Source organism: Aquarana catesbeiana, linkage group LG03 (assembly GCF_042186555.1).
Source record: "Aquarana catesbeiana isolate 2022-GZ linkage group LG03, ASM4218655v1, whole genome shotgun sequence".
Classification (NCBI taxonomy): domain Eukaryota; kingdom Metazoa; phylum Chordata; class Amphibia; order Anura; family Ranidae; genus Aquarana; species Aquarana catesbeiana.
The window spans coordinates 607,660,304-607,676,522 of NC_133326.1; the positions used below are offsets into that span (position 1 = coordinate 607,660,304).

Below are 16,219 nucleotides of genomic sequence, written 5' to 3' on the forward strand. Positions count from 1 at the left end.
CACATCAGTCCCTACCCTCAAGGAGCTTACAATCTAAGGTCCCTACATCACATTCATACATACTAGGGACATTTTAGACAGGATCCAATTAACCTACCAGAATATATACTAGAATATATAGTATGTCTTTGCTCAGTACTGTCTTCTTCTTCTTTCTTTTTTTTTTTTTTTTTTTTTTCTTTCATTTCAGATCATTGCCCATGTAAGTGAGAAGGATGTGCACATCCAGCCTCTCTTGTCTGATTTCTCAGAATTTGCAGAAACTCAGGTGGATCATGGGAGATTTGGCCATATTATTGAGGTGTATGGCTTTTCATCCACACTTAGCACTGAGGATCTGATGGAACCATTCCAAAAATACAGGTAGAAAAACCGACGAAACATGCTGAAAGTTGTAGTTAACTCGCACCAGTGGTCAGTGTCTTTAGGGACACTAATAGTGGGCAGCTTAATGCTCAAGAGACTCCTGATAAGTGGTTTCAGGGGTGACTTCCAGGACTCTTTAGCCTTTACCATTATGCAATTTTGAAAATCAGAAAAATCCTATCCTTTATTTTTTTATTTTTTTGCACGATGATCGTGTGTGCTAAATGTGAATCTATATAGCAGGGGTCCCCAGTCCATGGCCCAGTGCAAGGCCGTGACCTGTTGGGGGCTGAGCCGTGGGGGTTGGCGGAAGCTTGTTCTCTGTTGGCGGCCGCTTTTATTGCCACCTGGGCTCCGTCTCTTGTTCCCCCATCCATGAGAATCGGTCTTCCCCCAAAATGGCGGCAGAGACCAAGTCACCAGTGCCGACCCCAGACCTCTAGTGGCAGCTCTGGCAATACAGCAGCAACACGGAGGTCTCGTAATGGGCCATGCAGGAGACACCCTTCAGTCAGGCCACTCCACACCATCCACTCGGAGCCTGGCAAAATTTGACAGGGGGCAGAGCTTCACTTGTCCGCCCACTCACCCCCTGCTGTGCGGCAATTGAATATAATAGCCCTTCATTGTAGCGAGCGGAGTGATGTGCAGTGATCCACTCACTGATAGCGTTTCCATAGGAATCTCTGTGCAGTCAAACCTCTCTGTAAATATAAATCATTAGCGAAGAGGTTTGACTGCACAGAAATTCTTGTTAAAACCCTATCAGTGAGTGGCAACAATATCACCCAGCCCCCATCGCCACCAACCACAAATCAACTGCTGCTACATAGTATTTCAGCTATTTTCACATAAAAATGAGAAAGGATGAACAATAGTCTTTGAACTGAAATTTTAACTTGACTGAAGATCTTTCTCACAAAGAAGTCTATAGCGCTTTATATATGGTCTGGTCCTCCTATCTGAAACTGCTAGAATGGATGGGTGGAATGTCAAAAATTTAAAGCCAGATTTACAGCCATTAGAAGTTATTTCAACCTCCAGCTACAGATAATGTGAGATGACAAAAAAATTTAACTTGCTAATATGGCTACAGTGTGTATACTGGATCTATTCTGCTTTGTATCTTGGGAGTGACCTTCAATGTATTCTTCACTGAGGAGTAGCTTTTTGCATAATCCTAGCCTTCAGTGATGGTAAGGAAATTACAAACCTTATCAAATCCTCCAGTTTTGAGCACTGGTCACATAGGGGGAGATTTACTAAAACTGGAGCACACAGAATCTGGTGCAGCTCTGCATAGTAACCATTTAGCTTTTAACTTCAGCTCCTTCAATTAGGCTTTGACAATAAAACCAGGAAGCTAATTGGTTACTATGCAGAGCTGCACCAGATTCTGTGCACACCGTTTTAGTAAATCTCTTTTTAGTCTCTCCCAAAGCCTTTGGGGAACTGACATGCAGGCTGAGCCAAGCAGTTCTTGAACACATCCATTGAAATCATAGTGTAAGATTTATTATTTTCACCAGTATTGGATAGCATAAGAAGTGCAAATTCCAGGAAAACGAGAAATATGATTAGGATATGTATAGGAAACCTCTTTAAAAAAAAAAAAAAAAAAAGTGAACTTGGCCTTAAGTGGATCAATGCTTTTTAAGAGCATGTTACATAACATGCTTATACTTGTAGTGCCACTCTAAGCAAAGAAGGGAAATTCTTATGATCCCACTGGTGCTCAGGAATGGGGTGCCAGCATGAAATATCATCATCTAGTAGTGTATAGCATACTTAGAAAAAGCGCTGATCTCCCAATCCAGTCTGTGTAGTTGACATGTGTGAGATGGCCTCAGCCTTGCACTACAGTATGTTACACCTGTATTTACTGTAACGTGTTCCTAACCACCCGCCTCACCCCACCCTTGAACAGCTGTCCATAGCCCCCCTTCTGCCCTGCCCACACAGCTGCATTATTTGTTCAGAGATCTGTAAATAAATGCATTACAAGTTCTGTCTGCCACTGGGGCAGATGGATTTGTAGTTCTCGAAGGGCTACCAGTGCAGTAATCACTGCACTCGTCGTCCATTGACCCTTCCTTCCTCCAACTTTTTAACTCTGAGCCTTTACAGATTTACAGGCACCTGTACAGATCATGGCACATGTACCCACCAATCCAAGCCTAGTGGCTCCTTTGATGCAAATTTACCCTCTCCTGTCTTAGTGAAGGGTGGGGGCAATCTCTCTAAAGGATGGACCACTTAAAACTCAGAAGCTTTTATCCTTAATCCATCCTATAATAAATAAATAAATATATATACCCCACCCCCTTAGCTCTTACTCACACAGGTGCTGTGGCCTGTACAGCATGAACGAGCATCTTGTTTATGCGTCTGGAGCTGCGTGAGGGCAGCTCATATCTTTTTGTATACTAGTGACTAAGGACTAAGGATGAGCTCCGGCGTGTTCGCACACTCCACGTGCAGAGCCCGCAAGGAAGTCATCACGGCGCTGCGCTAATCACAGGCAGTGAGACGTTTTCCCGATGTGTGGCTGCAGAGATCGGGAAATGTCTCACTGCCTGTGATTAGCGCCGTGCCGACTTCCTGGTGGGCTCGGCACGTGGAGTGTGCGAACACACCCAAGCTCATCCTTACTAGTGACCCTTTGAAGTGCATTGCTTTTACAGGCGGAAACCTAGAGGAAATAATGTGCAGGAGCCTGACGTTGCACCCACAATCCACTGATCGTGGATGCAATGTTTTGCAGGCTCCTGTGAAAATAATACTTGCACCTTCCTTTTTTTTTTTTTTTTTTTTTTTTTGCCACGTTTTATTATTTTTTGTAATGGTGAACTTGGCCTTGAGGCCAGGTTCAAACTAGCTGTGGCCGTGGTTCACAGCAGGGGGTTCGGTGCGTCCCTGTTTCAGGTACAAATCGGGTCCGAGTTTTTGCCTGAATTCGGACCTGAAACGGAGTAAAAGATGCACAGGACCCTTTTCCAGTGCGGACCGCGGCCGCCCCAGAGGTGTGTGTGTGTGTGTGTGTGTGTGTTCCGGCTCCTTTGAGAGCCGGTCACATTCTCCTGTCATGCGAATTGGATGCGGAAAATTCACATAAGTGTGAACCCATCCTTAATTAAATCCAGGCAAATATTAAGCACATTTTCATCCAGCTATGTATTCATTAAAAAGAACATGAAATGTATTTTATGTAGTGCTAACATTATTACCTGAATCTGTCTATTATACTATGCAGGGGGCGATTTGTCCACGTGGGTCATGCTCTTGCCAAGAGTATGTTAGGAATATGAGAGACATACATTTTAGGTTCCATTTGCCTAGAGTCCTGCTTTAGTTTCTCCTCCATTGAGACTGTTATATAAAATTGAGACCAATGACACTGCAATCTTTTCCTACCATGTACTGGTAGCTGTTGGGAGAATGAAGGTGTTATGGCTCTAAAGCAGTTTTGTTTTGTTTGCAGAGACAGAGGTTTCCACCTGCAGTGGGTTGATCAGTCGCATGCCCTGGGAATATTTTCCAGTCCCGAGGATGGTAAGATGTGGCTGTGATGTCAGCTCTGTGGAATGTGGCATGCTGAGAGAGGGTTGTTCAGATGCAAGTATAGATTTTTTTTTTTTTTTTTCTTTTTTTTTTTTTCGTAGCATGCCTAAGTGCATAGTGATGCATTGCATTCAAGCAAAAAATTAATGTAAATAGGGCCTCAGTAAAGAGCAGATCAGCATTAAAAAAAAAAAAAAGTGGCCAGACAAGGGCACTCAACATCAAGTTTGGGCACATGTACCCACTAAACCAAGCCTAGATTCTCCTTTGCAGATTTACCCTCTCTTCCTGTCTTGGTGCAATCTCCCCAAGGGGCAATCTCCCTAAAGGGTGGACCACTTAAAACGCAGAAGCTTTTGCCCTTAATCCATCCATTTTTTTTTTTTTTTTTTTCCTTTTGTATAATTCAAGACCCTGGAACCACTAATATTCCCCCCCCCCCCCTTTCCCCTTTTTAGGGCTTAATCACATGGGTATTGTGGCCTGTACAGCATGAACGAACATCTTATTTATGCATCTGGAGCTGTTCGATGGCCGCTTATGTTTTTGTATGAGGCCTAGGTGAATGCTAGTGACCCTTTTGGTCAAGTGCATTGATGGTCATGTGGGGCCTACAGATGAAAGCCATTGGACAGTGTCTGAAGGGTAACCCTACTTCTATTCTAAGAAAAGATCTGGAAAGCATATGTTTGAATGTAAAAGGTCAGGGTTACTGACTGATTTTGTAGGCTCCCCCAGTCAGTTTGATGCACAAAAAATATAGATCTGTGCTTTACGAAAGATTTGCCTTTGGAGCCTTTAACGGATCGGATATGTTTTTCCAAAAAAAACAGCAAGGCAAATCTTGCTGTTACAAAGGTTTATCCCATTATTATAAAACAGAATGAGAACCGTGTGTAACATTTTAGGAGAGCAGTCTTCCATCCTTAGATGTGTGGCATGTCAGATCTGAGAACATTAGAGTGCTCTCCTAAACCGGTTTACATTCTATTTCCTAATAAAATGGTCAGCTAAACCACTGGATTACAGTAAAATGAATTGTAGGATGCTTCACTACAAAATGGCTTTTGCTACAACATCCTTATAATGTATGTTCTCTGTGATTATCTGTTTTTGCCTTTTTTCCTTTTTAACTGTTGCTCTCTCTTATAGCATATGCTGCATCCTGCAGGACTCACCCTGCTATGAAGTTTCGTCCTTTGTCTCAGGGAAGTCGTCAGTCCAAAATGCTGGCCCATGACAAAACAGGTAAAGCTGCATTACAACATTAGATAACTGGGCCTTAAAGTAAAACTAAAGGAAAAACTTTTTTTTTTTTTTTGCCATCTGTGCCCATTGATTTCCCTTCACTTCCTATGCAATAATCAAAACAGGAAATGAGAGGAAAATCCCTTCAAAGTGAGGGAATCCCTGGTTGTCAACCAAGTCACCAGAACTGGTGTCCTCACCTGGATGATTTCCTGTCTTGCTGTTCCTGGGACAACTCAGAATGTGGGATTTTCTTTTACTTTCAGTGATAAAAATCAACAGGAAACATTGAGAGTGTGAATCTCCCTAAAGCCCCTTTCACACTTATACGACTTCAAAGCGATTTGGGAGCAGTACTACTTTGCCACAACTTTGGCATTAACCATTCTCAGCTTGTGCTTATAAAGTAGTGCTGGAGTACAAATCGTATGGAAGTTGGACCAAGGTAGTGCAGGGACCACTTTTGAAGTCGGCACGACTTAGTCGTGCTAATATGAATGGTAGTCATTGAAAATCATGGAGAATGACTTGTCATACGATTTTGCAGTACAAAATCGTGGGACAAGTCGTATAAGTGTAAAAGGGGCCTAATTGGAACACAGACAGCGATAAACAACTGACAGATGATGTTTCCTATATGAATGAATACAATGATGTACCTACCACAGGTATTATCCACACTAGGCGTACATTAAGGTGCAATATGAGTCTTAAGCCTCGTACACACGATCAGATTTTCTGACGACCGTTCGTCTGTTTTTTTTTTTTTTTTTTTGCTGCATGCTAGTCTCATGTCGAAAGTGAAGAGGTTACTCATCATACTAAAATTTTCGTATGACAGAATACAATTTCAGAAGTGACGTAATGTGTTGAATAGTTTTTGTATGTGTTTTTGTTTTTTTTTACGTTTCTGAGCATGCGTAGTTGTGCTCTTACTTTTTTTTTTTTTTTTTTTTGTACGAAAACCGTACTAATTGAATGAAAATTGAACTTTGAGTTCCGTGCAACAAAAATGTTATAGTCTGCACATCCAGCTTTTGTCGTACGAAAAAAACGGAATCGGCTGTCGAAAAGCACCATACTAACTATCAGAAAAACGGCAGATCGTTCATTCAGATGAAATTTTACTTCCGATTTTCATATCGTGTACGGACCTTAAGACACACTGAGAGAGATTTGCTACTGGTGCACACAGAATCTGGTGCAGCTGTGCATAGTAACCAATCGGCTTTTAACTTCAGCTCGTTCAATTAAATTTTAACAATAAAACCTAGAAGCTGATTGGTTAATATGCACAGCTGCACCTGACTCTGTGCACCAGTTTTAGTAAGGCCCCTCTCGCATGTGAGCAATTTTCTGCTTGAAGCTTAAAGCTCTAAAATGCTCTACTAGCCAAATCCCATTAATTTCAATGGCCCCTGCCCACATCTGAGCGTTATGTTGCCTGAAGCAAAATGCCAGTCACTCAAGGTACATGAGTTTCTTTTTGGCAGATTACAAGCATTTTTGGCCCCATAAACCTCAATAGAAACGCCTGACTTGAGCATTTTACGAGCGTTTTCTATTTAAATAGCACATCTTCACCGACGATTTCCCCTCCTCCTCCTAGTGCTTTCTATTAGAAGCGTAATACAGCTTCAGGTGTTTTTGCTTAGCTAAGACTCTTTAAGGCTCGATTCACACCTATGCATGTTGCTTTTGAGCGTTTTTGGAGGGTTTTTTTTCATGCTTGCCACGTTTTTGCGGCGTTTTTGCCGCGATTTGCGTTTTGCTTGTTTGTTTTTTTTTACAGTCTAAAAAAAAAAATAAAAAAAAAAAAAAAAAAAAAAACCCGGCAAAAACGCATCAAAAACGCTGCCCTTGCGTTTTTGATGCTTGTCCATTGAATTCTATTACATGCAAAACGCTGCATTTTGCATGAAAAAAAGTCCCTGACCCTTTCCAAAAATGCAGAGAAACAAAAAGGCATTGATGTGAACATGTTCCATAGGAACCCATGTTAAAAAATTCCCGTGCACTTCTGCAAAATGCAAAATGCATCAAAAAACGCGCTAGTGTGAATGGCGCCTAAAAAAGCCTTTAAAAACAAAAAACAGTAAATCGATACTCAGGTGTTAATGGAGTCAAAATCTCCACCACTGAGGCTAATTTATTAAAGGAGTTGAGAATGTTCACAAAAGTTTGTGTGGAAGATTAATTTCAATTATCGTGTCATGTACAGAATAAAATAAGTAAAGACTTGTCTCATTCAGGAGATTGGACACTTTTGTCAGCATTTGGAGGGGGGGTGGTGCGAGTGAGGGGGAGGTTTTGTTTGGCACCACCAAATATTGAGCACCAGCTGCATCTGTAGGAGTCCTCTCTATAGTAGTTGTACATTTGCACCTGCATTGGTTCCTCGATCTTCTGATTGTGCTGGGCTCTTTTCTGACAAACCAGTGATCTTCTAACAGATATTAACACTTCCTAGTTTGTTGCTTTGCCTCCCTGCTTCTTGCTTGCAGGCTTTAATTGTTTTTTTGAAGGCCAGGTCTTGAGGGACAGGGGCCAATTCCGATTCAGTCATACCCACTCTCTTGAAAGTTAGGAAGTTGACTTCTCATGTGGTCTACCATTGCACTTGTAAAACCTACTTTCCTTGGTGCGAGACAAGGAAATTCCGTCGCTAGAAAATCCTGTTTTTTCTCCAGACTGGTCTGGATCACTGTTTGGCCTTAACCACTTAAGGACTAGCCTCGTTTTGAAATTTAGGTGTTTAAAACCATTTTTTTTTTTTGCTAGAAAATTACTTAGAACCCCCAAACATTATATATTGCTTTTTTTCTAACACCCTAGAGAATAAAATGGCGGTCATTGCAATACTTTTTTCACACCGTATTTGCGCAGCGGTCTTACAAGCGTGCCTTTTTTGGGAAAAAAAACACTTTTTTGAATAAAAAAAATGAGACAACAGTACAGTTAGCCAAATTTTTTAAAATTTTGTGAAAGATAATGTTACGCCGAGTAAATTGATACCCAACATGTCACGCTTCAAAATTGCGCCCGCTTCTGGAATGGCGTCAATGGCAACGTTTAAAAAATTCTACAGGTTGTATGTTTTTGTGTTAGAAGAGGTCTAGGGCTAGAATTATTGCTCTCGCTCTAACGATCGCGGCGATAACATTCCTTGTAATAGAAAAAAGCATGACAGGTCCTCTTAAATATGAGATCAGCGGTCAAAAAGTCCTCAGATCTCATATTTGGACTTAAATGCAATTACAAAAAAAAAGTAATTTGAAAAAATGACATTAAAAAAATGTGACTTTTAAGACGTATGGGCGGAAGTGACGTTTTGACTCGTCTCCATGCACAGCTATGAAAACGACGCGATCGCCTCTGCCGCTGCCAAAGGCTCCGGTAAGCGGCAGAGGGCACCGGATCGCGGCGGGAGGGGGGGCACCCCTCTCCCGCCACAGATTAAAAGTGATCTCGCGGCGAATCCACCACAGAAACCACTTTTATCTTGTAGCCGACCTCCGGACGAAAACGGGGATAGTGGGGTTATGGCAGCTAGCTGCTGCCATAACGATATCCGCCCCCAAAGTAGGGACGTATATGTACATGCGGCAGTCGCCAAGTGGTTAAAGGATAAGTTCACCTTTTAACAAAAAAATAATAAATGCATCTATATATCTATATAGATATAGATATAGAGATATAGCAATATGCGGATGCAATGAGAGATATAGATATATATCTATATCTCTCATTGCATCAGCATATTGCTGATGCTATGCAGGTCTCCTGCACACTAAGTGTAAGCTGTCTGCCTTGTACATCATACATCGTACGGGCAGACAGTTTCACGCTGACAGGAAGAATCAATGAACTACCACAGCACTCAACAGCGCCCTGGTAGTTCATTGAGAACTACAAGCTGTCGGAATTTTGTAGTTTTCCCATTTACAGGACACTGCAAATGGATGTTGCGGGTGGCTGCGTTTTCTTTAGATTGTGGCAGCAAGGGGGGGAATCCCCTCCTCACTGCCAAAACTGGGATGTGGGGATGATGCATATGTTGCATCCTGAATATGGGTGTAACATGTATCAAAAGGTGATCGTATTTAAGTACCATCTACGATCAAATCTATTTCTTGCCTCTCAATCCTTGGTAAGGATCTTGGTGTATGGTGTTGTTCATGTTCTCAATTCTACATTTCCCCAAAACTCTGGGATCTCACCCTGGTTCTGTTTGGTTTTTCATAGACTGCTCTTTGAACCTGTTGGGGTTATTCCTCTGTCTATTCTTACTCACAAAGTTGTTTTTCTCGTCGCCATCACTTCCACAAACCAAGCTGTTTTGTTCTACACAAGGACAAGGTTGTTTTGAGGCTCAGGCTTTTTTCGTCCCAAAGAAGTTTCTTCATTTATTCCTAAAGCAGTATTAAAACCAAAAATATATTGTATTATATTGCAGATTACCAATCATTAGATGTGGTCTCTGCATCCATTTTCTTCCTTCCCCTTTTTTTTTTTTCTGAATTTAATCTTTTCTTTTTCTCCTTTTTTTTCTTTTCTTTTTCTTTTCGTTGATCCTGGCCCCTTACCACCATCAACTGTCAGCCAATGACAGCTGATCACGTGATGTAAACGGAAGATCAGTAATCGCTTTCTTTGATCAATGACAGCTGATCACCGGCTTCTGTTGAAGTAACATCGGTGAGGAAGAGGCGAAGCCGCCTCATCTGTGCCCACAGTGCCACGAATCAGTGCCAACCAGATAAAAGTGCCACCTATCAATGCCCACCAGTGGTGCCAATCGGTGCCGCCTCATCAGCGTACATCAATGAAGGAGAAAAATTACCTGTTTGCAAAATTTATTAACAAAATATAAAACGGTTTTGTGTGTGTGTGTGTGGTTTTTGTTTTTTTTTTTTTTTTTTATTTTATTTTTCTTTAACAAAAAATAAAAAACCCAGAGATGATCAAATGTCACCAAAAGAAAGCTCTATTTGTGGGGAAGCTTCATTTGGGTTCAGTGTTGTATGACCGTGCAATTGTCATTCAAAGTGCTAAAAGCTGAAAATTGGCTTGGGCAGGAGGGGGGTTTAGGTGCCCAGTAAGCAAGTGATTAAAGGCTAGTTTGCAAAAACTGACGGGCAGGGCTTTTATTACAGAAAATCATAGTGGTCTCTTCTGTCATTAGTGCATTTCTCTGACTGTCAGGGGTAATGTAATCTGAGCTGCACAGACCACATTTACGGCACCCCCCCCCCCCGATGTGACTCCTGTGTGCATGCTCAGGAGAGACATAATTGCGGCTCAGCTATTGAAGTAGCTTAAAGCCCAGAAGCTGAAAGGAAGATCGGGTAAAAGTGGAATCACTCAGGACCGGTGGGAGTACACATACAGCGCCTGCTAATCCCCTGTGTGGTCATATATTCTGGTGAGTGCGGCCCTGGAGGGGGAGCACAAGTGGAAGCACTTTCACATAATAAGAATACAGCATGCGCTGATGCACTTATTGAAGAGCACCTGATACATGTCTTTTTAATTTGTATTAATATTTCATTATTTATATAGACATTTAGGAATATTCACAAATATATAATATTGTCACTATAGCACTTCATTATCAACAATCGGTTTTGGTATCTACTGTGTGTATATATAATATACCCCCTGAGGAGGGGAAACTTAGATTAGAAGAGGTGTTTTGTTTTTCTTTTTACTTATCACCCCTAGGAGGATCCCTAAGGGGGGAGGTGATTTATAGTTTATTTAAATTGCACATTTGGGTTGGCCACAGGGTACATCCAAGAAAAGGGAGGTGTACTATAGCTCACCACATGGTCCAGAGGTTTCAGGCTCTTTGCATTCTACATCATCACCCTGGGTCGATCCCTGAGGAGGGAGATGTTTTATAGTCCTGTTGTACCATTCAGTTTATATGCACTTTTATACTCTCTAGACCACATACCGGGATTTTTCACATACACCTTGACATTGAGTGCCGGTTCACACTACTGTGCTCTGCAACATTGCATGTGATTCGCACTGCAGTGCAAATCGCATGCCATGTCCGTGCAATTCGATTTCAACCATACAGATAGCATGGCTGATATCGCATTCAGACCAAATTCACAGGACCATTTTTTTGTTTTGCACCAGAATCAGATCGCATGTGATCCAATTCATGTCTGAGCTGACAGTTCGCAGTGCGATGTGCGATATGCGAGCTGAAATGGGGAGGGGGGGGTTGTCATTAACAATGTATTGACACTTCTGCCAATTCCCATGTGACAGTGCGAGTTGGGTGCGATGAGGGAACCCGCGGTGGATTCGCAGTGTGTGAACCGAGCCTTAAGCTGCATACCAGCGTTTGTTGGGAGCTTAATACTATAACCAGGATGTTGTTCTACCATCTTTGTCTTGCTCCTAAACATCCTAAGGAACTTTCCCTCTGTCTGGAAATGGTACGCACTGTTAAAGTTAAGTAAAGCCAAGTATATCTACTGAAGGCAACAGCGTAAGGCAGTGTACCTGAATACTAACGTGGAGGAGTGGGAACAGAGGAACTTCTGATTTTTAAGTTGAATTTCCGCTTTTAAGATGCCTTTGTTCCATCATATCACTTGTGTAGAATGGTGTTCGTTCAGAGTGCAGTTTAAGCAGTAGGCAGGCAATAGTGGTATACAGTATATCCATGTGCTTCTATTTTATACTTGGTTTTGAGAGTGTATGGTAAGTTTTTCTTCTGGAACAAATCCTTACTTGATGTTTTGCTTTTTATTGTGACTATAAACCACTGTCCTGGTGGCAGTAACGTTTGCCATGAGGGTTCTTCTGCAGAAAGAGAATGCTTCCACTTAGAGGTGCTTTACTGAACTTGAGTACAGTGCAGTATGGTAATGCTTCCACCTAGGATTGCTTTACAAAGCTAGACTACTGTGCAAGAAGGTAATGTTGCCATTATGGGGTGCTTTACGTAACTATCCAGCAGAGAACATCAGTCTCTCCTATTACAGCTGTTATGGCTGACATATGTGCATGGGTCAGCACCAATGTGAGCTGCCAGTTGAATGAAAGTTCAACACACTCTCACCATTTGATTTAATAATGCAAAACCCAATCTGCAAAGTAATGCAACTGCTGAGAACTGATTGGGTCCTATGACTACATGCAGATCATTATCCTAAAGTGATTGTAACTTCTTTTTTTTTTTTTTTTTTTTTTACACCAACAATTGCACAGAGCAGCCCGGATACTCCTTTTCTTGGGTCCCCCGCTGATGCACTGGGCACCTCCTCTACTCTGTGTCACTGAAGGAAGACTCTTCCTATGGTGGCACACATGAGGGTTCAATCTCAAGCAGTGCTCTGTGTGTTCACACATTGCAGATCAGTTCCACCTTTGTCAATGGATTTGCTTGAGAGCAGCAGAAGCCAATGGCTCCAGTGTGGCTCGGTGTACAGTGAGAAAGGAGAGTGCCGCACTGCTGCTCTTGGGCACAGCACTGGTTTGAGATTGGGCTCAGGTAGGTATTTGGGGGGTGTGGGGGGGGGGGGTGTCTGACAATATAAAGTTTTTACCTTCATGCAGAGAAAGCATTAAGGTTAAAAAAAAACAAATCCTGTGCAACCACTTTGATAGTTAGCAGGTCATCTGTGGTCTGTGCACATCACTTGGCCAGATCTAGCTATATATGGGAAAATTCACTAAATAGCAGGAAAAGGGATTCTGTAAGTATACTCTCCACTTTTTCCATTGTAGGGGATCTAAATCCAGTCACTGAAATCTTCTATAGCTTTTAATATGGTAATAGAATTCTAAAATTTTGTTTTAATTTTCAAATCTGCACTTTTTCATTTAAATAATACTTGGGCCTAGTGATCCTGCCATAAAGGTCCTTGATCAGACACTTCCTGCTATGAGGTGTCTTCCTGCCACTCTCAGCTGTGGGGTTATATTGTCACCCTGTCACATGAACCCATAATGGAGACTACAGAGACAGCAGAAATCTAGTCCTGATCAAAGATGTGGACCCAACACTGGAGGAAGTGCATGTAGATGGAATGTGGCTGAGGGAAATGGTGAAAATCTTATTTTAGGAAAACTAATGGCAGTTGATTATAATGCAGAAGGTTTTAGCAAAATGTCATTCTGTTTTGGGTTTAGATTTACTATTAACTACTGTCTCACCTGTGATGTAACAAGACTATTTCTCCTTTTGCAGTATCTTTGCAGCCTTACAAGGACAGACCTCCGACAGATGCATCTGTGGCAAAGAGAATGGTGAACAGAGCACTAGGGCAGCAGAAACCAGAGGCTGATCAGTCTGTGAAGGAGTGAGCTTGGAACCTTTTGGCACTGAGTGTTCATGCAAAGTCCACAGCACTCTCTACATGGTTTTCTGCATGTGGCAAACTGGGTCCATCAAGGAATTTGGCTTTGCACATAGGGTGGCCTTTAACAATATACAGATTTTCTTACTTCCCATAGATCTGCCTTGCTCAGAAAATGTAAAATTTGTTTGAAGGAGACAATATACTATAGTATGTAAGTCCATGAAATTTATTCTAGGACACGTACGCTTTCTTTTTCTCACGAGCTGTTTGCTTAATTAGGCAAGGAAGGCTATTATCCCATAAATCCTTTTGTTAAAGAAGCCACCATCCTCTGCCCTTTCAAGTGCCTTGAAGCAGCAGAGATGTGGAAGTTTATTTTCTTTTGTTTGAAATGTTGCTGCAAAACTTTAAATATTAATTTGTTTGATCTGTTTCTGTTCAATGCTGATGCCATGTTTTTAGCATGTGACCATAACATGATGTAATTGGCAGCTGTGTGAGCCGTGTCTTCATTTCACTTGTCTCCCATGTCCCTTTGCAGGAAATGATACACACAGATTTATTACCAGGTTTATTCCCCCAATAACCAGGGAAGGAAGGTAACAGAAAAGGGTTCTAGATTCAAGCATTATGCAGGGTGTCTCACCATTGTAACATGCCACTCATGTCTCACCTTTCTGCCTGGTATAGTATATGGTGGTTCTTGTGTGTGTGTGCATGCATACTGGGCATTAAGTGATTGAGAGCAAATATAAATAGCAATAAGTTATAATTTATTCCTAGACATACACAGAAAGGAGATATATATGTACTGTTTGGATGCAGTGCTGGTGCCTTTACTGCAGGCTGGTGGGAGAAGCTGGAATGGTGTACAGGGATGTGTATTTCACATATCAATACATAGTACATAACAGGGCAGTTTTGCAGCTCTCCTGTGAATATGAGCAAGTCTGTTGGACACAAGGCGTATGACCTGGAGAACAGCAAAGTGCTGAAGGATCCACTGGCAGAAGAGTTAATAGCACCATAAATGCCATATGGAATCCATAGTATGTGGATATAATGGTCCCAGAGTGCAGGGAGAGACTGAAACAGGATCAGTTGGCTAGGTCTAATGGTGCAGTCCCTGATGCTGTACATCTGAATGATACAAGAACTCAGCTTCATGGCAGCCCTTCAGTGATTAGCAACACGCCACTGTCAGTGCACCATGTACAACGTGCCGAGTGTACAATCAAGTAAATTTGCATCAATCGTCTTCAGTCCATCAGTTGCACAGCCCTAGATTATATAGGACTTAAGATGGTGTTCTTAGCCAGTCTCTTTAGAAGAATTGAAATTGTGTGCATCCAGATTACTGGCCTGGGAATCCTGTCACGTGGACACATCTGATAGTGGGGTTCCCTTTTAGTGACTTATATGGATGGAGTGGATAGGCTGTAGAACATACGCATTCAGTCTGCTTATTTGATGTCTGCTTTGTTGCCAAGTACCAGAGAATGTAAGATTATCCAGAAGATACAGCTTTACAACCCTCTCCCATAAGGACTAGCGCAACAGCCAACAGACCCCCTCCCCCTCATTGTCCGGCTTGCTGTTAGAGCACTTGGGTCTGATCCTGTTCTCCTCTGGATGTGGAAGAGATGAACTTTGTTCCCTATCAGTTCTACCGGGCTGACAGCTGGTTGTTGACGAGTCCACTGAATTGTTCAAATTTTTCCTCGGTCTCTGTGCTGTATGAGCCACCTAGAAGAAAAAAAATGATCATTTGTATGTTTAAAAGACTAGATGTAAGCAACCATTGGACTGTCCAGTGCTGATGCTTGATATGTGATTTTCACACTTTTCTTAACAGCATATTTGCCACAAATGGCAATTGACAAATACTTCTAGAGTTGCAAGTTCTTATTTCTTAATTGTACATCATAGGAGTTAATATACATGACTACCTGGGTTATGCTGTCACCTGCAGAAAAATGGACAAGGGACAAAAAAGTTAGCAATCTCCAGCCCAGTTTTTAGCTAGTGTCCTTGGGTCAAGGACATGCCTCTCTGTGTCACTGAAGATGTTCTTTATGGGCTCTGTATCGCTTTACCCCTTGGCCTGTTCATTACACCACTGGTGGGGCAGAGGTGAGCTTTTTTTTTTTTTAGATCTGTTGCTACAGCCAGCAGGCCAAGAGAGACTGTACATGGACCCTGCATACAAGAGTGGGGGCAGCCTGTAATGTCTGCCAGTCAGAGCTGGATCCTCTGGGTAGTGATCTGTAGTGTACAGTGTACCTGGTGACCATGCTGGTGGGTTGCCATACAAGTTCAGGGCAGTGATCTCCCTGCAAGAGAGTCAAGTCCCTGAAGGCCCTATGGGGCATGCTCACCATGAGGAGTGAAAGCTAGGCTTGGTGGCCCTGCAGCTACTGACTGGTAAGTGCCTCTGAAAACTAGCCCTGAGCCCACACAGCATGGGAATCCTGTTGCACTGCACCATGCTTCAGTCTGTTCAGAGCCATTATTCTTCCAGCCCTGCTTAGTAGCAGTTGCTGCTTCGACACCAATCACAGCAAGTATTGGAAAGCCCCTTTCACACAAACATTCTGCTCGGGTCCGCCAGTCCGGTTTTCAGGCAAAGCCAATTGGAACCTCCATTCTCTATGGAGTGGCGGGTGTAAACAGAAGTTTACAACAGCCTACATCCAATCCAATCAAAACATATGGAT

General features: G+C 42.3%; 2 protein-coding genes across 2 annotated transcripts in view; one reads left to right on the forward strand and one right to left on the reverse strand.

Moving 5' to 3' along the window:
- LOC141133082 (uncharacterized) overlaps nucleotides 1-13,993 on the forward strand; it is a 39,308-nt gene extending 25,315 nt beyond the window's left edge. Inside the window, exons 5-8 of the mRNA XM_073622209.1 lie at nucleotides 191-363; nucleotides 3,848-3,918; nucleotides 5,080-5,175; nucleotides 13,391-13,993. Coding sequence (XP_073478310.1) covers nucleotides 191-363; nucleotides 3,848-3,918; nucleotides 5,080-5,175; nucleotides 13,391-13,506 — 456 coding nt within the window. The 3' untranslated portion in view covers nucleotides 13,507-13,993. The remainder of the gene's footprint in view (nucleotides 1-190; nucleotides 364-3,847; nucleotides 3,919-5,079; nucleotides 5,176-13,390) is intronic.
- Nucleotides 13,994-14,254: 261 nt separating this feature from the next.
- Nucleotides 14,255-16,219, reverse strand: part of LOXL2 (lysyl oxidase like 2) — a 121,415-nt gene continuing 119,450 nt past the window's right edge. The window contains exon 14 of the mRNA XM_073622208.1: nucleotides 14,255-15,248. Within this exon, the coding sequence (XP_073478309.1) occupies nucleotides 15,169-15,248 (80 nt within the window). The 3' untranslated portion in view covers nucleotides 14,255-15,168. The remainder of the gene's footprint in view (nucleotides 15,249-16,219) is intronic.